Raw genomic sequence first — 22,759 nt, 5'->3', positions numbered from 1 at the left:
ATTAATACTATGTATTTTATTGATTAATGATATAATAATTTTGGATAATTAATTATAAATAAAATATGTGTAAGAACAAATTGTTCTACAACAGATTCCTTGATTTTGATGATAACAAAGGATGAAACCAAAAATGGCACCCTAACGAAAAGTTTCTAAGTGTGCAGGGTTCTAAGGAAAGAAGAAAGAGATATGATGACGTCATCAGATACAGAACCAGATCAAATACAAATTATCAAATGATCAGAAGCATCTGAAGTGGAAACACGTTCAAGAAAGTCTAACTCTGATCAGAACAGCAAAGTATCAGAAGCATCTGAACAAGAAGTAAGCTCTAGAAGTTCTGACTCTGAACAACGGTATGTCTAAACTCCAGAAGTTATCAGCGTTATCTGAAGAAACCATCAGAAGCAAGATTCCAAGATTTCCAGAAACACGAAGACTCTGATCATGGAATTGCTAATAAAGGAAGAGTAACGTTAACTTCAAATAAAGGCTTGGAAATAGATTTCCTAATAGAGAAAGAGACGTTAATCTCCAATTTCAATAAAGAAGGTACTATATTTGGAAAGTAGTCATTCAAGGAGAGAAAGTTATCTTGGCAGAAGCTATTAAAGCTATGGCGTTAATTCATATTATTATCCATCAGTTTCAACTACTACCTCACTCATATATAAAAAGAGTTGCAATCACCATTGAGAGACAACAAGATAATACTGAAACATCAAGCACACAAAAACATCCTTACTCTCTAAATCTTCACAAAGCTTTTGCTTAGAAAGTGAAAACACTTTGTTCTTACTATTGTAATATTTGCTTATCTTAGAAGCACTCTAGATTACATAAATCTTTTATCTATTGTTTTTATTTCCTCAAGTGACTTTGTGCAGTCTGTATACTTGAGAGGACTAAGAGATCTTTCTCTTAGACGTTGTTGTAATCAATCTTTCAAGATTAGTGGATTAAGTCCTTGTTGAAGGCGAAATCACCTTGGTCGGGTGGACTGGAGTAGCTTTGTGTTATAAGCGAACCAATATAAAATCCTTGTGTGATTTTCATTTGAAAAAGCGCTTATTTTTCTAAACAATTCAAACCCCCCCTTTCTTGTTTTTCTCACCTTCAATTGGTATCAGAGCTCCGGCTCTGTTATTGATTTTCTAATCAAACACTTAACAGTGTAGAGAGATCCAGTACGAGAAAAACTATGGCCCACACAAATGAAAGAGATAGTTACAATGCTAAGCCTCTTGTTTTTTATGGAGAGAAATTTGACTACTGGAAAGATAGAATCGAAAGTTTCTTTCTGGGTTATGACGCTGACCTCTGGGACATTGTCACAAACGGATACGCACCTCCAGTCTTAGAAAATGGAGCTGGAGTTCCCAGAAGTAAGATGTCAGAAGATCAGAAGCGTGTCTTCAAAAATCACCAGAAGGCCAGCACCATACTTCTCAATGCTATATCTTACAACGAATATGAAAAGATCACCAACAGAGAGACAGCCAAAGACATACTTGACTCTCTGAAGATGACTCATGAAGGAAACTCTCAAGTCAAAGAGACAAAGGCTCTGGCGCTTATCCAGAAATATGAAGCCTTCAAAATGGAAGATGACGAAGCTATAGAGGCTATTGTTTCTAGATTCCAAACTCTTATTGCAGGTCTCAAGGTTCTAGACAAAGGATATACAACTGCAGATCACGTCAAAAAGATAGTCAGAAGTCTGCCAAAGAAATGGAGACCTATGGTTACTGCTCTGAAGCTGTCAAAAGATCTGAACAATATCAGCCTTGAAGAACTTGTCAGTTCCCTCAGAAGCCATGAGATAGAACTAGAGGAGGATGAGCCTCGGAAAAAGAACAAGTCCGTAACGTTAAAGTCCAGATCTGAAAGACGCAAACCTGACAGAACCAAAGCTCTCCAGGCAGAAACTGAAGATACTGATGACTCTGAACCAGAAGATTCTGATGATGAAGAAGAATTGTCCCTCCTGACCAGAAGAGTTAAACAACTCTGGAAAAAGAGGAACAACAACTTCAGAAGATCAAAACCCAGAGGGGATCAATCAGAATCAACTTCAAAAGGTAAAGCTAACAAAGATATTACTTGTTATGAATGTAAAGAAACAGGTCACTACAGGAATGAATGCCCCGAGCTAAAGAAAGACAATTCTAGAAAAGAAAGCTTCAAGAAAAATACCTTCAGAACAAAGAAAGGACTAATGGCTACCTGGGATGATAGTGAATCTGGATCATCAGAATCTGACTCTGATGAACAGGCCAACGTGACACTTATGGCTACCACATCCAGGAGTAGCTTAGATGAAGAATCTGAAGAGGTATTTTCTGAACTCTCTCGATCTGATCTAGAATCATGCTTGTCAGAAACTCTTAGCTCATATCAGAAATTAAAACAAAAGTTTAAAAACATAAAAGGCTGTCTTAAAGCAAAATTTGAAGAATGTAGTGAACTTGAGATAACAATTCTAGCACGAGAAGATACAATCAGATCTTTAACGTTAGAAAGAGATGGAGCAAAAACAAAAAGCTCAGAATTAGAAGAAGTGTTGTCTCAAGCACCACAAACTTCAAATAAAATAATTTATAAATATGAAGAAGCCTTTCAAGAATTTCTGAAAAATGGGATAGATAGGAGTATTATGGCATCCATGATTTATGGAGTTAGTCAGAATAATAAAAAGGGAATTGGGTATGATCCTAAGGAAAATAAAACTTCTACTAGTGACCAACTTAAATCTCCTTTTTCATATCACTATACACACACACAAGAACAAAAATTTGGAAATGCTAGAAAACCCAAAGTTATAAGAAACTCTGGGAAAACTAATCTGAAAGGACCCAAGAGATTCTGGGTACCGAAAGATAAGATTGTCTATGTTGCAGATATCCTATGCAGCAAAGTTCAGACACCAGTCATGGTACCTGGACTCTGGATGCTTGCGACACATGACGGGAAGAAAGTCTATGTTCCAAAGTCTAGAACTTAAAGACGCTGGATTTGTAGGCTTCGGAGGAGATCAGAAAGGAAGGATCAGAGGCTCCGGAACTATTGGTAATGGTACTCTTCCCTCTATATCTGATGTCCTTTACGTAGAAGGATTAATGCATAACTTGTTATCCATAAGTCAATTAAGTGATAACGGTTATGATGTAATCTTCAATCAAAAAACATGTAAAGCCATTAATCAGAACGATGGCTCTGTCCTTTTCACAGGCAAGAGGAAAAACAACATTTATAAAATTAATCTTTCTGACTTAAAAGAACAAAATGTTAAATGTCTGATGTCAGTTCACGAAGAGCAATGGGTATGGCATAGACGCTTGGGCCACATTAGCATGAGGAAACTTTCTCAGCTAAATAAACTCGAGTTAGTCAGAGGTCTACCTAAACTGAAGTTTGAAGGTGAGAAAAACAAGAAAGGGGGGGTTTGAATTGTTTGAAAAATAAGCGCTTTTGCAAAATGAAATCACACAAAGATTTTATACTGGTTCGCTTATAACACAAAGCTACTCCAGTCCACCCGGCCAAGGTGATTTCGCCTTCAACAAGGACTTAATCCACTAATCTTGAAAGATTACAAACAACCCCTAAGAGAGAGGAAAATCTCTTAGTCCTCTCAAGTCTACAGACTACAAAGAGTCACTTGAGGAAATCAAATAAAAATAAGATACAAGATGTGTAATCTAGAGTGCTTCTAAGAAAGCAAATATTACAAACTTAAGAACAAATTTTTCACTTGATAAGCAACAGCTTAGTGAAAATCTTTGAAGAACAAAGATGATTTTCTTGAGCGTGATATGATTTCAGTATAGTTTTGGCTAGTGATTTCTTTGTATGTACTGAATGAGATTTCTTCTCTATTTATAGGAGTTGAAGTAGAGTTGAAGTAGCGTTGAATCTGTTGGATATTGAGATGTAATTACGCCATTCCATTTATAGCTTCTGCAGTAGACTTTTTCACTTAGAAGTGACTACTTACCACAATTAGTATCTTTTCTCTTGGAAGTGGAGATTAACGTCTCTTTCTAATTGAGGAAATCCATTTGCAGAACTTTAACTTGGCTTAAACGTTACTTCATCATGATTAACAATTCTGATTAGAGTCTTTGTGTATCTGGAGAAATTGGCTTCTGATGTTATCTCTTGAGAGTTCAGAAATCACTGATAACTTCAGAATTTACAGAAGGCATTTGTTCAGAGTCAGAGCTTCTAGACTTTACTTCATGTTCAGATGCTTCTGATACTTGCAGTTTTGTCCAGAGTCAGAGCTTCTTAAAACAAGATTTCTCTTTAGATGCTTCTGATACTTGAGATTTTGCATCTGATCTTGTTTTGCATCTGATGTCATCATCAGATTTATTTCTTCTTTCTTTAGAACCCTGCACACTTAGAAACTTTTCGTTAGGGTGCCATTTTTGGTTTCATCCTTTGTTATCATCAAAATCATGGAATCTATTGTAGAACTATTTTTGTTCTTACAATCTCCCCCTTTTTGATGATGACAAAACAAATAAAATTATCAGATGAAACATGAAAAAATATTAGATCAGATAAACAAAAGCTCCCCCTGAGTTAGTACTTAGGGAGTTCAGAAGTTCTTACCAGAGCTTTCCAAGCAATAAGATTTCTGAAAACTTTCTGCAATTTCTTAATTTAATGTTAGAATTATTTAATCAGAGCTATTATTTAATCAGAGCTATTTATATCAGAACTAATTCTATAATTGTTGCAAAATGCTTAAGGTTTTAGACATAATTTTCATCAGAGCTATTTAATAATTTCTCCCCCTTTTTGGCATAATCAAAAAGGCATAAAACATAAAAATAATAGAGAGAAAAACACTTCATTAAAAAGCACAAAGGCAAAACAGCAGTCAAAAACAACAGATTCAAAGAAAATCAGAGCTAAAAAAGAAAAGACAGAAGCAAAAAAAAAAACACTAGGCAACCAAAAATAAATCCTAAGTGCCTAAGGGTTTGGAGGAGGAGGAAGTCTCTGTAGTAGCATGGCAAACATATTCTGGAGGTTTTCATTCAGAGCGTCTTGCTTGTCCATCCTTGCCCGGAGCTCACTCTGATCTTGCTTGATCTCTTTCTGATCTTGCTTGATCTCCTTCAGAGTGTTAAGAATCAGAGGGATCGCAGAGGAAGACTCCCCCTGAATCAGAGCCTGCTGAGTTTCAGCTTCAGCAGCAGCTTGGGCTTCTGCATCTGCCTTAGCCTTGGCTTCAGCTTCCTGAATTCTCAGAAGTTCTGCTTCCTTTGCCAGGCGTTCTTCTTCCAATCTCTTAGCTTCTTCTTCTGCTTCCTTAGCCAATCTTTCTTCTTCTAATCTCTTGGCCTCAGCTTCTCTAGCCAGTCTCTCTTCCTCTAACCTTCTGGCCTCAGCTTCTCTAGCCAGTCTTTCCTGGAGTCTTTCCTCAGAGTCTCTGATGTAGCCATTTCTGACTTGTTCAGAGATACTCTTCAGCCTATAAGACTCAGAGGTCATCCAACTAATAACTCTGTTCCAGTGTGTCCTAACAGATTTAGGATCATCACTGACTTCAGAATTTTTAGCCAGAGACTTGATCTTCTGGACTGAGGATTCTGCAACCTGTATAATGGCCTCCTCAAGGGTAGGTATGATAATTTTAGGTTCAGGTTCAGGTGAATGAGGTGGAGAGTTTTGAGGGCTGAGATTTAGAGGTTGAGGTTCAGTTTCTGGTTCTGGCTGGGGTTCAGATTCTGCTTCTGGTTGAAGTTCAGAATCTGGGTCTGGTTGAAGACTGGGGGATGAAGCATAGAGTGGGTTTACATCTAATGGGTCAGAGTCTGGGCTAGGTACAGCGGGAATTAATGGTGGAGTGATACAAGGTTCAGATGGGCGAATTACAGATGGTTGAGTTTCAGAGGGTGTGGTGGTTGTTTGTGGTGGAAGGGAAGTTTGATTTTCAGAGGTAATGGTGGTTGTTTGTTGTGGAATAGAAGTTCGGAGGGGAGAGGTTACTTCAGTTTGTGTTTGAGTTTGTGGGGCGAAGTTTTTAGCATAAATTTCAGCTATTGTTGGGGAGTTTGGGTCAGAGTGTTCTTGATCAGAGGACTCATGATCAGAGAACTCTTGGTCAGAAGAAGGTGAAAGGTAAGGTGGTGACTCATATTCAGAGGATGAGGAGGAGCTGTGGTGGTATAGTTGATTAGGGTCAGAGGTTGTTGTAAAAGTACGGGCAATTTTTAGAACAGGTGGAGGTTGAGAGGTTCTAATGGTAGAAGGTGGTATTTCTGAGGTTGTAAAAATTGGTTGAGAGGAGAGAGGGTTAGAGGAAGCCATTACATATTCAGAAGAGACAGGAGGAATGGACTTACCAGAGGAGACATTCAGAGGTGCTGAAGCTTTGGTGCCAGAGGTTTCTCCAATTCTGGCTTTCTTTGCCTTCCTTGCTTCCTCAGCTATCTTCTTCTCTGAAAGGCCTCTTTTGTATCTGACCAGATCTTCTACAGAGTCCAGACAGTCTTCTAGGCGAAAATCAGAAATGTCAATGCCTTCATCCAGACGATCCTGAAGGTAGATGGCAATGGCATCTCTGGGTTCATTCTTGAAGAACCTTTCAAGGCCATGAGGCATCTTCCTTTGATCCTTCAGAGCTTCCCAGGTCACATTCATAGTGGGCTTGACTCTGATGTCCTTGATGATTCCCATACTCCTCAGATTTCTGGCATTCAGTTGTTCTTGAGGATTCATGACGAAGATTGAAGAAGAAAATGAAGAACTGAGAAGGTTGCAGAGAAAACTTCGAGAGAGGGTTTAGGGTTTAAGAGTGAGTGAGAGTGATAAGTGTGTGAAATGTGAGAAAAGTGTTTATATACTAAGGGTAAAAACACATGCAAAACGACACACATACCAGCGTTAGCACAAAAACCAAAATAGCACGTTTGGGGGAAAAATGATTACAGCTCATTAATGAATGTCTAATCCCAACAGTAAGCACACTGCTCAAGGAGATTTCAAGCGTTCTGACCTTTGATTTCTATTGACAGCTGTCTAGAAGTTCTAGGGTTAGACGCATGTTCCCCACGTGTTGATGTTTCTGATCTTCAGGAATACCAAAGGATTTCTGAAGATTTCTAACTCAGATATCTTCTTAACTTGGTAGAAGTATCAGAGTCAGAGACAGAAGTATATTTGTTTTTATCAGAGTCTCATTTTACATGTTCAGAGCCAAATTTACTCAGGACAATTTTTAATGTTCAGATTTTCTAAGATGAAACGAAATCTATCTTCAGCTAGAGGCTTAGTAAAGATATCTGCCCATTGATGTTCTGTATCAATGAACTTCAGCGTTACTATCCCTTTCTGAACATAGTCTCTAATAAAATGATGTTTTATTTCTATGTGTTTGGCTCTGGAATGCAAAATGGGATTCTTACTCAAACAAATAGCAGCAGTATTATCACAAAGGATAGGAATGTTACTCTCAAATATTTGTAGATCTTCTAGCTGATGTTTCATCCAGAGCATCTGAGTTGTGCACAGTGATGCTGAGATGTATTCTGCTTCTGCAGTTGATAGAGCAATTGTTGACTGTCTTTTGCTAGCCCAGGAGATTAAGTTGTTTCCCAGAAGCTGGCAATTTCCAGATGTACTTTTTCGTTCTATTCTATCTCCTGCATAATCTGCATCACAATAACCAGAAAGCCTATACTCTGATGTTTTCTCATACATCAGGCCCAGGTTAGGAGTTCCTTTCAGATACTTAAGAATTCTCTTAACAGCTGTTAAATGAGATTCTCTAGGATCTGATTGGAATCTGGCACAAAGACAAACGCTAAAGAGAATATCAGGACGAGTAGCAGTCAGATAGAGAAGAGAGCCTATCATACCTCTATAGAGCTTCTGACAAACCTTGTTGCTTACCTCTTCCTTCTCCAGAATGCAAGTTGGGTGCATAGGAGTCTTTGCAGAGTTGCATTCAGACATATCAAACTTCTTCAGAACGTCTTTAATGTACTTGTTTTGATGAATGTACGTGACTTCTGGAGTTTGATTAATTTGAATTCCCAGAAAGAACTTTAGTTCTTGCATTAGACTCATTTCAAATTCTGCCTGCATTAACTTAGAAAATTCTTGGCAAACAGAGATATTAGCAGAACCAAAAATAATGTCATCAACATAAATTTGGCATATCATGAGATCATTTTTATGATTTTTACAGAAGAGTGTAGAATCAACTTTCCCTCTGATAAAATTTTGTTCTAGAAGAAAATTACTTAAGCGTTCATACCAAGCTCTGGGAGCTTGTTTAAGTCCATATAAGGATTTCTTAAGTTTGAAAACATGTTCTGGAAAATTTGAGTTTTCAAAACCAGGAGGTTGATTAACATACACTTCTTCTGAAATATAACCATTTAGAAATGCACTCTTGACATCCATTTGGTATAATTTGATAGAGTGATTAATAGCAAATGATACAAGAAGACGAATAGACTCTAACCTTGCGACTGGAGCAAAAGTTTCATTATAATCAATACCTTCTTGTTGACTATAACCTTGAGCTACCAGTCGTGCTTTGTTTCTGACAACATCTCCTTTCTCGTTCAGTTTGTTTCTGAAAACCCATCTGGTTCCAATGACATGAGTGCCTCTGGGTTTAGGAACGAGATCCCAGACATCATTCTTGGAGAATTGATCTAACTCTTCTTGCATAGCTGCCACCCAATCATTATCTTGAAGAGCTTCATCACAGGACGTAGGCTCAATCAGAGACACTAGTCCCAGAGGAATATCTTCAGACGTTCTGAAGGTAGATCTGGTTCTAACAGGTTCATCTTTGTTTCCCAAAATCAACTCTTCAGATACGTTGCTACGACTCTTGACTTTCCTTGGAATTTCTGGAGATTTAATTTCTTCAGAGTCTGGAGTGACAGTTGCTTCTGGAGTTTTCTCAGATTCTACCAGAGTGATCTCTAAATCTGCAAACTTTTCAACTAGCTTTGACTTTTCAGGGTCAAGCTTATCATCAAATCTAACATGAATTGATTCCTCCACAATTTTGGTTTCTGTGTTGTATACTCTATAGCCTTTAGAGCGTTCTGAGTATCCTAACATAATACCTTTCTGTGCTTTGGAATCAAACTTGTTCAGATGTTCTTTAGTATTTAATATAAAGCAAATGCATCCAAAAGGATGAAAATATGAAATGTTGGGTTTTCTTCCCTTACACAGTTCATAGGGAGTCTTATCCAGAATAGGTCTAATAGAGATTCTATTCTGAATGTAACACGCTGTATTTACAGCTTCTGCCCAAAAGTGCTTTGCTACATTTGTTTCATTGATCATGGTTCTGGCCATTTCTTGGAGTGTCCTATTCTTCCTCTCTACAACTCCATTTTGTTGTGGAGTTCTAGGGCAGGAGAAATCATGGGATATTCCATTAGAATCAAATAGTTCTTCAAAATCTTTATTTTCAAATTCTCCACCATGATCACTTCTGACTCTAACAATTTTAGAGTCAAATTCTCTTTGCACTTTAGAACAGAAACTGGTGAATACAGAGTGAGACTCACTCTTGTGCTTTAGGAATTTTACCCATGTCCAGCGGCTGTAATCATCAACGATTACTAGTCCATACTTCTTTCCATTGACTGATGCTGTTTTCACAGGACCAAATAAGTCAATGTGAAGAAGCTCCAGAGGCTTGGAGGTAGAAACAACATTTTTCTTTTTAAAAGATGTTTTTGAAAACTTTCCTTTCTGACAAGCTTCACACAGAGCATCTGAAGAAAATTTCAGTTTAGGTAGGCCTCTGACTAACTCAAGTTTAGTTAGCTGAGAAAGTTTCCTCATGCTAATGTGGCCTAAGCGTCTATGCCATACCCATTGCTCTTCGTGAACTGACATTAAACATTTAACATTTTGATCTTTTAAATCAGAAAGATTTATTTTATAAATGTTGTTTTTCCTCTTGCCTGTGAAAAGGACAGAGCCATCGTTCTGATTAATGGCTTTACACGTTTTTTGATTAAAGATTACATCATAACCGTTATCACTTAATTGACTTATGGATAACAAGTTATGCATTAATCCTTCTACATAAAGAACATCAGATATAGAGGGAAGAGTACCATTACCAATAGTTCCGGAGCCTCTGATCCTTCCTTTCTGATCTCCTCCGAAGCCTACGAAGCCAGCGTCTTTAAGTTCCAGGCTTTGGAACATAGACTTTCTTCCCGTCATATGTCGCGAGCATCCAGAGTCCAGGTACCATGACTGGTGTCTGAACTTTGCTGCATAGGATATCTGCAACATAGATAATCTTATCTTTCGGTACCCAGAATCTCTTGGGTCCTTTTAGATTAGTTTTCCCAGAGTTTCTTACAACTTTGGGTCTTCTAGCATTCTTAAATTTTTGTTCTTGTGTGTGTGTGTAATGATATGAAAAAGGAGATTTAAGCTGGTTACTGGTAGAAGTTTTATCAGAATCAGAATCATACCCAATACCCTTTTTATTATTCTGACCTACTCCATAAATCATGGATGCCATAATACTCCTATTTATCCCATTCTTCAGAAATTGTTGAAAGGCTTCTTCATATTTATAAATAATTTCATTTGAAGTTTGTGGTGCTTGAGACAACACTTCTTCTAATTCTAAGCTTTTTGTTTTAGCTCCATCTCTTTCTAACGTTAAAGATTTGATTGTATCTTCATGTGCTAGAATTGTTGTCTCAAGTTTACTACATTCTTCAGATTTTGCTTTAAGAAGACCTTTAATGCTTTTAACTTTTTGTTTTAATTTCTGAAGAGAGGTAAGAGTTTCTGATAAACATGATTCTAAGTCAGATCTAGAAAGTTCAGAAAATACCTCTTCAGATTCTTCATCTGAGCTGCTGGATGTGGTAGCCATAAATGCTACGTTGGCTTGTTCATCAGAGTCAGATTCTGATGATCCTGATTCACTATCGTCCCAGGTGGCCATTAATCCTTTCTTTGTTCTGAAGGCATTTTTCTTGAAGCTTTCTTTCTTAGAGTTATCTTTCTTCAGCTTGGGGCATTCATTTCTATAATGACCTGTTTCTTTACATTCAAAACAGGTAATATCTTTATTAGGTTTACCTTTTGAAGTTGACTCTGATCTATCCCCTCTGGGTCTTGATCTTCTGAAGTTGTTGTTGTTCCTTCTTTTCCAGAGTTGCTTAACTCTTCTGGTTAGTAAGGACAGTTCTTCTTCATCATCAGAGTCTTCAGGTTCAGAGTCGTCAGTATCTGCAGTTTCTGCCTGGAGAGCTCTGGTTCTGTCTGACTTCCGTCTTTCAGGTCTGGACTTCAGCGCCACTGACTTGTTCCTTTTCTGAGGCTCATCCTCCTCTAGTTCTATCTCATGACTTCTGAGAGAGCTAACAAGTTCTTCAAGGCTGATGTTGTTCAGATCCTTTGATAGCTTCAGAGCAGTAACCATTGGTCTCCATTTCTTTGGCAGACTTCTGACAATCTTCTTAACATGATCTGCAGTCGTATATCCCTTGTCTAGCACTTTAAGACCTGCAATAAGAGTTTGGAATCTGGAAAACATAGCTTCTATAGCTTCGTCATCTTCCATCTTGAAGGCTTCATATTTCTGGATCAACGCCAGAGCCTTCGTCTCCTTGACTTGGGAGTTTCCTTCATGGGTCATCTTCAGAGAGTCAAGTATATCTTTAGCCGTCTCTCTGTTGGTGATCTTTTCGTATTCGTTGTAAGATATAGCATTTAGAAGTATTGTTCTGGCCTTGTGATGATTTTTGAACTCACGTTTCTGATCTTCTGACATTTTGCTTCTGGGAACTTCAGCTCCATTTAAGGTTGGAGGTTTGTATCCATCTGTGACAATGTCCCAGAGGTCAGCATCATAACCCAGAAAGAAACTTTCGATTCTATCTTTCCAGTAATCAAACTTTTCTCCATCAAAAACAGGAGGCTTGGCATTGTAAGAATCTTTCTCATTTGAGTGGGCCATTTGTTTTTCTCGCACTGGATCTCTCTACACGGTTAAGTGTTTGATTTGAAAATCAATAACAGAGCCGGAGCTCTGATACCAATTGAAGGTGAGAAAAACAAGAAAGGGGGGGTTTGAATTGTTTGAAAAATAAGCGCTTTTGCAAAATGAAATCACACAAAGATTTTATACTGGTTCGCTTATAACACAAAGCTACTCCAGTCCACCCGGCCAAGGTGATTTCGCCTTCAACAAGGACTTAATCCACTAATCTTGAAAGATTACAAACAACCCCTAAGAGAGAGGAAAATCTCTTAGTCCTCTCAAGTCTACAGACTACAAAGAGTCACTTGAGGAAATCAAATAAAAATAAGATACAAGATGTGTAATCTAGAGTGCTTCTAAGAAAGCAAATATTACAAACTTAAGAACAAATTTTTCACTTGATAAGCAACAGCTTAGTGAAAATCTTTGAAGAACAAAGATGATTTTCTTGAGCGTGATATGATTTCAGTATAGTTTTGGCTAGTGATTTCTTTGTATGTACTGAATGAGATTTCTTCTCTATTTATAGGAGTTGAAGTAGAGTTGAAGTAGCGTTGAATCTGTTGGATATTGAGATGTAATTACGCCATTCCATTTATAGCTTCTGCAGTAGACTTTTTCACTTAGAAGTGACTACTTACCACAATTAGTATCTTTTCTCTTGGAAGTGGAGATTAACGTCTCTTTCTAATTGAGGAAATCCATTTGCAGAACTTTAACTTGGCTTAAACGTTACTTCATCATGATTAACAATTCTGATTAGAGTCTTTGTGTATCTGGAGAAATTGGCTTCTGATGTTATCTCTTGAGAGTTCAGAAATCACTGATAACTTCAGAATTTACAGAAGGCATTTGTTCAGAGTCAGAGCTTCTAGACTTTACTTCATGTTCAGATGCTTCTGATACTTGCAGTTTTGTCCAGAGTCAGAGCTTCTTAAAACAAGATTTCTCTTTAGATGCTTCTGATACTTGAGATTTTGCATCTGATCTTGTTTTGCATCTGATGTCATCATCAGATTTATTTCTTCTTTCTTTAGAACCCTGCACACTTAGAAACTTTTCGTTAGGGTGCCATTTTTGGTTTCATCCTTTGTTATCATCAAAATCATGGAATCTATTGTAGAACTATTTTTGTTCTTACAAAGTTTTCTTCAGATGCTCTGTGTGAAGCATGTCAGAAAGGAAAATTTTCAAAAACGTCTTTCAAAAAGAAAAATGTTGTTTCTACCTCTAAGCCTCTGGAACTTCTCCACATTGACTTATTTGGTCCTGTGAAAACAGCATCAGTCAATGGAAAGAAGTATGGACTAGTCATTGTTGATGATTACAGCCGCTGGACATGGGTGAAATTCCTAAAGCACAAGAGTGAGTCTCACTCTGTATTCACCAGTTTCTGCTCCAGAGTGCAAAAAGAATTTGACTCTAAAATTATTAGAGTCAGAAGTGATCATGGTGGGGAATTTGAAAACAAAGATTTTGAGGAATTATTTGACTCTAATGGAATATCCCATGATTTCTCCTGCCCTAGAACTCCACAACAAAATGGAGTTGTAGAGAGGAAGAATAGGACACTCCAAGAGATGGCCAGAACCATGATCAATGAAACTAATGTGGCAAAGCACTTTTGGGCAGAAGCTGTAAATACAGCGTGTTACATTAAGAATAGAATCTCTATAAGACCTATTCTGGAAAAGACTCCCTATGAACTGTGTAAAGGAAGAAAACCAAACATTTCATATTTTCATCCTTTTGGATGTTCTTGCTTTATCTAAAACACTAAAGAACATCTGAACAAGTTCGATTCCAAAGCACAGAAAGGTATTATGTTAGGATACTCAGAACGCTCTAAAGGCTACAGAGTATACAACACAGAAACCAAAATTGTGGAAGAATCAATTCATGTCAGATTTGATGATAAGCTTGACCCTGAAAAGTCAAAGCTAGTTCAAAATTTTGCAGATTTAGAAATCACTCTTGCAGGATCTGATAAAACTCCAGAAGAAACTGTGACTAAGAACTCTGAAGAAATTGAATCCCCAGAAATCCCAAAGAAAGTTAAAAGTCGTATCAACGTATCTGAAGATTTGATTCTGGGAAACAAGGACGAACCTGTCAGAACCAGATCTACCTTCAGGACCTCTGAAGATACTCCACTGGGACTAGTGTCTCTGATTGAACCTACGTCCTGTGATGAAGCACTTCAAGATAACGACTGGGTTTCAGCCATGCAAGAAGAACTAGATCAATTCACAAAGAATGATGTCTGGGATCTCGTTCCTAAACCCAAAGGCACTCACGTCATTGGAACCAGATGGGTTTTCAGAAACAAACTGAACGAGAAAGGAGAAGTCGTCAGAAATAAAGCTCGACTGGTAGCTCAAGGTTATAGTCAACAAGAAGGTATTGACTATAATGAAACCTTTGCTCCAATCGCAAGGTTAGAATCTATTCGTCTTCTTGTATCTTTTGCTATAAACCACTCTATCAAATTATATCAAATGGATGTCAAGAGTGCATTCCTTAATGGTTATATTTCAGAAGAAGTGTATGTCAACCAACCTCCAGGTTTTGAAAATTCAAATTTTCCAGAACATGTTTTTAAACTTAAAAAATCTCTATATGGACTTAAACAAGCTCCCAGAGCTTGGTATGAACGTTTAAGCAATTTTCTTCTGGAACAAAATTTTATCAGAGGGAAAGTTGATTCCACACTCTTCTGTAAGAACCTTAACAATGATCTCATGATATGCCAGATCTACGTTGATGACATTATTTTTGGTTCTGCTAATATCTCTGTTTGTCAAGAATTTTTTGAGTTAATGCAGGCAGAATTTGAAATGAGTTTAATGCAAGAACTAAAGTTCTTCCTAGGAATTCAAATTAATCAAACTTCAGAAGTCACGTACGTTCATCAAAGCAAATACATTAAAGATGTTCTGAAGAAATTTGATATGGCTGAATGCAACTCTGCAAAAACTCCCATGCACCCAACTTGTATTCTTGAAAAGGAAGATGTAAGCAAAAAGGTTTGTCAGAAGCTCTATCGAGGTATGATAGGCTCTCTTCTCTATCTGACTGCTACTCGTCCTGATATTCTCTTTAGCGTCTGTCTCTGTGCCAGATTCCAATTAGATCCTAGAGAATCTCATTTAACAGCAGTTAAGAGAATTCTCAAGTATCTGAAAGGAACTCCTAACCTGGGCCTGATGTATGAGAAAACATCAGAGTATAAACTTTCGGGTTACTGTGATGCAGATTATGCAGGAGATAGACTAGAACGAAAAAGCACATCTGGAAATTGCCAGCTTCTGGGAAACAATCTTATATCCTGGGCTAGCAAAAGACAGTCAACAATCGCTCTATCAACTGCAGAAGCAGAATACATCTCAGCATCACTGTGCACAACTCAGATGCTCTGGATGAAGCATCAGTTAGAAGATCTGCAAATCTTCGAGAGTAACATCCCTATCTTTTGTGATAATACTGCTGCCATTTGTCTTAGTAAGAATCCCATTCTACATTCCAGAGCCAAACACATTGAAATAAAACATCATTTTATCAGAGACTATGTTCAGAAAGGGATAGTAACATTGAAGTTCATTGATACAGATCATCAATGGGCAGATATCTTTACTAAGCCTCTAGCTGAAGATAGATTTCTTTTTATCTTAAAAAATCTGAACATTCAAAATTGTCCTGAATGAATTGTGTCTCTGAGAATGTAAAATGAGACTCTGATGTAAACAAATGTACTTCTGCCTCTGACTCTGATACTTCTACCAAGTTAAGAAGATACCTAAGTTAGAAATCTCCAGGAACCAATCCTTTGGTATTCCTGAAGATCAGATACATCAAAACACGTGGAGCACTGAGCGTCTAACCCTAGAACTTCTAGACAGCTGTCCAAAAGAAATTCAAAGGGCAGACGTTTGAGATCTCCTCGAGCAGTGTGCATACTGTTGGGATTAGACATTCATTAATTAGCCTTAATCATTTCTCCCCCAAGCGTGCTATCTTGAGTTTTGTGCTAACGCTATATTGTGTGTTGTTTTACATGTGTTTTCGCTTAGGGTATTTAAACACTTTTCTCACATTTCACACACTTATCACTCTCACTCACTCTCAAACCCTCTCTAAACCCTCTCTGAAGCATTTCTACAAACACTTCATCTTCATCTTCTTCTTCAACCATGGACGCTCAACAACAACAAGTTTTCAACTTTTCTCAACAAATGGAATCAAGCTCAGCTGCCCAAAGTTCAAGCTTTCCAACTCCAACGGTTACAGGCGTCACCATCACCCCAGTATACAAAGAACCCCATGTTCTTGATCGTGAACCCCATATAAACCTAGCAACTCCTTTTGAGGGACTGTAAGTCTTGTGTGAGTCTCTTGTAGACTTTCAAAACATGAAGAGAAATGGCGTTGATCTTATTGAAGAACTTCGTCAACAAGGTTGGGAAAACTACTTCCAAAGGCTCTATGGCCCTGTTTACCCACTTCTCATCAAGGAGTTCTGGAGATTTGCAGACGCTGATGACCATTTCATCGTCTCCTATGTTTTGGGGGTAAAGATAGTAATTACTGAAAAGTCAATTGCTTCTTTACTGAACATGGAGAGAGATGGAGGAAGAAGGATTTACAACATAAACCCTAGGTCAAGGCGCATTGCTCAAGAAATAAATCCAACCATTTTCAAACTCAACGCTGAAGGCAATCCATCCAAAAACAAAGAACTTCATCAGAACCTCAGAGTGTGGCTTAAGATCATTCTGGGAACCATTCATCACCGCCCAGCATCCAACTCCTCTGACTACATCAATACAGATCAGAAGTGCATTATGTATTGCATACACAAGGGGTTGAAGCTCTGCCTCCCAGCTCTCCTCTTCAGATATCTCAGAGACTCTGTAAGGGAGACAGAAATAATATGAAGCCCAGAACCTACATCCCTCTGGGAAGACTGCTGTCTGAGGTTCTGATTGAGAATGGGCTGGTAGATCATCTGGAGAAGAACAAGCTGATGCAAGATCTGGCTATAGATACTGGCAGGCCTCTGAACGCCAGAAATCTGAAGAGTATGGGAATAATCAAAAAGATTCAAGTCAGACCCACGTTGGGCACCTCCTGGGATTCCTTGAAAGATCAGAGGAAGCTGCCACATGGTCTTGCTAGGTTCTACAAGAATGAACCCAGAGATGCGATTGTTCTCTATCTCTAGCGTTTGAAGCATGAAGGTATTGACATCTCTAAATTCAGACTTGACAATTGTCTAGACTCAGAAGAAGATTTCGTCAGGTTCAAGAGAGGTCCCTCTGAGAAGAAGGCGTCAAAGGCAAAGAAGGCAAGACTTGGAGAAACTTCTGAAAGCAGATCTCCAGCTCCTCTGCAAATATCTACTGGTACGTCTGCTCCTCCTATTCCCTCTGAACCTCTGATGGTTTCCTCTACTCCTTCTTCATCACCCCTACCAACACCAATATACACAACATCTGACATTCCCCCTTTTACAACCAGATCCCCACGCCTTAAATTCAACCTTGACCATACATCTCTACCTCGATCTGAAGCTGAAGAAATGAACCAAACCACTTCATCTTCCACAGCTCTAGAATCACCCACTTACCTCAATATCTCCTCTGACCCAGAACCATCTGACCCCTCTTCTCCCACTGTAGCCCACCTCTATTCTCTAAACCAACAACCACAACCTGAACAGGAAGTTACTTCACCTCCTCCAGAACCTGAAGTAACTTCACCACAACAACCAACAAACACACCCTCTGAAACTCAACCCTCTGACCTTCCCACCTCTGATAACACCCCGCCAAACACCTCCGCTGCACCTGAACCTGAAGCTGAACCTGAACCTCTAACACTAAACCTCAGCCCTCCAACCTCTCCACCTCATACCTCTGAACCTGACCTTTCTATACCTACCCTTGAGGAAGCCATCATGATGTTCGCAAGGGCTTCGGTACAAAAGGTCAAGTCTCTGACCACTAACTCTGCCATCAGTGATGATCCTGATTCTGTAAGGACACACTGGAACAGAGTCATTGGCTGGATGACCTCTGAGGCTTTTAAACTGAAGCACATCTCTGAGCAAGTCAAAAACGACTTTATCAGAGATGCTGAGGCAAGACTCCAGGAAAGACTTGCTAGAGAAGCTGCAGAAGAAGCCAGGAGGCTAGAGGAAGAGAGACTTGCAAGAGAAGCTGAAGAAGCCAGAAGGCTGGAAGAAGAAAAAGCTCGTCAAGCTGAAATCCTAAGGGCAAAGGAAGCTGAAGCTAAGGCTCTTGCAGATGCTGCTGCTGCTGCTGCCGAAGCTGAAGCACAGGCCGCTGCTGAAGCACAGCAGGCTCTGACTCAGGGGGAGTCCTCATCTGTTGTTCCCATGGTTCTTCAGACTCTGGAAGAACTGAAGAAAGATCAGAAGGAACTCCGGGCCAGAATGGACAAGCAAGACACTGTCAACGACAACATCCAGAACATGCTTGCTCAGTTGCTTCAGAGAATGCCTCCGCCTCCCAACCCCTAGGCACTTAGGATTTTGTTTGCCTGTTGTTTTTGCTTTCTTTGTTTCTGATGTTTACTTGTTCTTTTTTTGCCCTCGTTGCTTTTTATCTGAAATACAATGTCTTTTCTTAATTATTTGTCGCTATGTCTTTTTGATTCTGACAAAAAGGGGGAGAAGTCATTAATAGCTCTGATGAAAATACTGTCTAAATACCTTAAGCACTCTGCAACATATTTTCTTAAATTAAATTTATCTAACACTAGACTTAAGAAATTGCAGAAGGTATCAAGAAACCTCAACGCTTGGAAGCTCTGGTAAGAACTTCTGAACTCCCTAGCACTATCTCAGGGGGAGCTCTTGTCTATCTGATATGATATTATTCATGTTTCATCTGTTAATTAAGTTTGTTTTGTCATCATCAAAAAGGGGGAGATTGTAAGAACAAAATTGTTCTACAACAGATTCCTTGATTTTGATGATAACAAAGGATGAAACCAAAAATGGCACCCTAACGAAAAGTTTATAAGTGTGCAGGGTTCTAAGGAAAGAAGAAAGAGATCTGATGACGTCATCAGATACAGAACCAGATCAGATACAAATTATCAAATGATCAGAAGCATCTGAAGTGGAAACACGTTCAAGAAAGTCTAACTCTGATCAGAACAGCAAAGTATCAGAAGCATCTGAACAAGAAGTAAGCTCTAGAAGTTCTGACTCTGAACAACGGTATGTCTAAACTCCAGAAGTTATCAGCGCTATCTGAAGAAACCATCAGAAGCAAGATTCCAAGATTTCCAGAAACACAAAGACTCTGATCATGGAATTGCTAATAAAGGAAGAGTAACGTTAACTTCAAATAAAGGCTTGGAAATAGATTTCCTAATAGAGAAAGAGACGTTAATCTCCAATTTCAATAAAGAAAGTACTATATTTGGAAAGTAGTCATTCAAGGAGAGAAAGTTATCTTGGCAGAAGCTATTAAAGCTATGGCGTTAATTCATATTATTATCCATCAGTTTCAACTACTACCTCACTCATATATAAAAAGAGCTGCAATCACCATTGAGAGACAACAAGATAATACTGAAACATCAAGCACACAAAAACATCCTTACTCTCTAAATCTTCACAAAGCTTTTGCTTAGAAAGTGAAAACACTTTGTTCTTACTGTTGTAATATTTGCTTATCTTAGAAGCACTCTAGATTACATAAATCTTTTATCTATTGTTTTTATTTCCTCAAGTGACTTTGTGCAGTCTGTATACTTGAGAGGACTAAGAGATCTTTCTCTTAGACGTTGTTGTAATCAATCTTTCAAGATTAGTGGATTAAATCCTTGTTGAAGGCGAAATCACCTTGGCCGGGTGGACTGGAGTAGCTTTGTGTTATAAGCGAACCAGTATATTTGCTTATTTTTCCAAACAATTCAAAACCCCCCCCCCCCCCCCCTTTCTTGTTTTTCTCACCTTCAATATGTGGTTAATAACCTATATTTTTGTGGTTAATAAAATAATAAAATTAATTAATTATAAATTGTATATTTGTGTTATAAAAATATATTCTTTTAATAAATATTTTTTATTTATTTATTAAAAAATTAAAAACATTGTAAACAATATTTGGTGTAAAATTTAGGTAGGAATAACATTATTCGTTAGTCTCCTATCGTCTTACAACCTTATATGATTCTTAATTTGTTATTACATCTATCTCATAAAAAAATATTTTATTTATACTTTTTTTTCCCTAAAAATAAATGTTTCCTTAACATTATAATGCAAATTTATTACTACTTTTCTTTTACTAATATCCCCAATTTATTAACTTTTATTCTATTCAACTATTTTACTAATTATAGTTAATAAAAATATTATAATAAATCATATAAATTTTATCTTTTTTTTTTAAAGAATGTGAATATAATTTAGTATACCCTCAAATCTCTATTATAAATAAATTTAACTTTTTTTTTTAATATAACAGTCAAATATATAAAAAAAATCAATTTTATTTATAATGTGATCGGAGAATGTATTTCTTATTCAGTGCATTTGTATCATTCTTAGTGTACCTAATAAAGAATTATCTAAATAATTTCTTTTTGATTAGTTAATTAAATATGTTTTATTGATAAATGATAGACATATACCCGTGACAGCACATAACTAACTGGAAGATAGAGTCAAAAGTATATTGCCGTCGAGGTCTGTATCATATAGCTTTCTCTCTTAAAAGGAAAGATTTGTCACATTTTAGTCTCAGGTGTATCTGAATTGTGATTTCTTCTGCCTCGTCTAGTATCGATGGAAAGCGACGACGAAGAAAAGGCCTATGCTGACTATCGGGAACGATCTCGTGACCTAACTGTACGGTTTCTTGTTCCTTTCAAACCCTTCAATAATTTTGTATTCCACTTAACTTGCTTATAATATATAATCTCTTAATTTTGATTCTGGGCAGCCTTTCGATGCTATCGAACCTCCACCGTATATGTGCGGCGGTATCAGCCCCCTTCATATAACTAATGAAGTTCGGCGTAATCTCACTCCCCTCTGCGAGCTTGCGTTAGACAAGTACAACACTGAACAGGTTCCAAACTTACCGTCACTATACTATATACGAATATTATAGTAGGCTTATTTCTTCGAAAATTACAACACTGATTATTATTATTTCTTATCTAGGGTACCAATTTTGTGTTTGTTGACATTCTCAAGTCCACCCATCAAGTTGTTGCTGGTACTAATTATTTCATGACCTTTCGAGCAAAATCTCCAAACTGCCCTCTTGTAACTTTCCAAGCCTATGTTTGGGTCAAGTTGCCCTGTTATGGAGGACAGCCTGTTGTCCAGTCGTGTGCTATCAAGCCTGCCTAAGCAACACAGAGAGATACACCATGGTAATAATGTTGCAACAGTGCTATGCATGCTTACATTTTTAACTTTGGTTATAGTTTTTTTTTTTTTGAAATTGTATTTGATTTTGGTATTTGGAATGTGCTTCAGTCTTTTTTTTTCTCAAGAAATCACAAATGAATAAAAATTGAAGTTGATAACAAATAGTAGAAACCAGCATTGGGTCTGGGAATACTAAGTTCCAAAAGAGATTGGAGTTTGTTGATAAATCATCATCTGATTCATTTCTGTAGTTGTCTGCTGATATGGATATTGGATACTATATGTCTTTGAAAAACATAAACAAACTTAAAATATTCACATTTGTTCGCGTCATGTTGAACGCTGTCAACAGACACACTTTATTCTATAAGTTAGAGATGACCTTCGCCACAAATTAACTGACCTGCAAATCACACCCTCAAACAAAAGAAGACCATGTTGTTCTGTACTTTTATTCTCTGGCAGAATATTCATCTACACCAAATTCACATAACTTATTAACCTCTCATCCTCATTAAGGTTCATTTGGCTAAACCTATAATACTTCAGCATCCAGTCAATCAAAATTACGGTAGCAACCTCATGGCTCTAGGCCACTTCTTGAGTTGAGTTACCAGCATAGCCAACTACCTGCACCTCCAACACAATAATGGCCCAGTTTGCCTTCTCAGTCTCATCATCTTGCACCCATGGCTGTGTTGGCCGCATTCAGAGCTATAATTTGCAAACTTGGTACGTAGATATGGGTGCCAAATATCTTGTCACCTCAGAACAGGTTAATCCGTTGCAGGGTCATAATTCTGTTACTTCTTTCCTTGCACGCTCTTATGATATTTGAGGGCATTTTAGTCAACTTTCTTATTAGGGTTTGGTCATGACATGAATGATCCAATATATCTTGAGGCTTGATGATAAATTTTAAATTAATATATTTTAATTTTAAATTTTTGAGAAAAAAAGTCATTTATTAAATCATTGTAATCGATCTTGTTTAACATTTTATCTTCAATTGATAATAAAATTATACTCATTCTTTTTAGAAAAACTCATTAAAAAAAATATTGCCAAAATTATTTAAAAAAATATTTTAAAAAATATTTAGATATCAAATCCTAGGATTTAAAATTTTGTTATCTACAAAGTGGTTTTTAAATTAATCAATTTTATAAGTTCTATAGGCAATTAGTCGATGAGCACCCTAAGAAAATACCTTAATCAGATTTTGCATCAAATTTGTCAAGGTTATCTTTTCCGTTGTTCCAAATAAAGCATTTGCAATTGAAAATTCAAAAATATGAAATATTAGGTTTTATACCTTTAAGTAT

The 22,759-nt window shown here is 37.5% G+C and overlaps 1 protein-coding gene across 1 annotated transcript; it reads left to right on the top strand.

Annotated features, from left to right (window-relative positions):
- The first annotated feature begins 20,705 nt into the window (after window positions 1-20,705).
- On the top strand, window positions 20,706-21,661 carry LOC127083268 (uncharacterized). Its single transcript, XM_051023559.1, has 3 exons — window positions 20,706-20,903; window positions 20,998-21,126; window positions 21,222-21,661. Exons 1-3 carry the CDS (start codon window positions 20,841-20,843, stop codon window positions 21,411-21,413), a joined length of 384 nt encoding a protein of 127 aa, XP_050879516.1. The 5' UTR covers window positions 20,706-20,840; the 3' UTR covers window positions 21,414-21,661.
- The last annotated feature ends 1,098 nt before the right edge of the window (window positions 21,662-22,759 follow it).

The sequence above is a fragment of the Lathyrus oleraceus genome, chromosome 5 (genome assembly GCF_024323335.1).
Source record: "Lathyrus oleraceus cultivar Zhongwan6 chromosome 5, CAAS_Psat_ZW6_1.0, whole genome shotgun sequence".
Lineage (NCBI taxonomy): Eukaryota > Viridiplantae > Streptophyta > Magnoliopsida > Fabales > Fabaceae > Lathyrus > Lathyrus oleraceus.
Note: the sequence above shows the minus strand (reverse complement) of the source record. Positions and strands in the feature narration are given on the sequence as shown.

What these genes read in the sequence shown, in the direction of transcription:
- LOC127083268 (XM_051023559.1), top strand. Translation starts at nt 20,841, where the DNA reads ATGGAAAGCGACGACGAAGAAAAGGCCTATGCTGACTATCGGGAACGA. An exon ending in AACGATCTCGTGACCTAACT is followed by an intron (nt 20,904 to 20,997) that starts GTACGGTTTCTT and finishes GATTCTGGGCAG; the next exon opens with CCTTTCGATGCTATCGAACC. An exon ending in ACAAGTACAACACTGAACAG is followed by an intron (nt 21,127 to 21,221) that starts GTTCCAAACTTA and finishes TTTCTTATCTAG; the next exon opens with GGTACCAATTTTGTGTTTGT.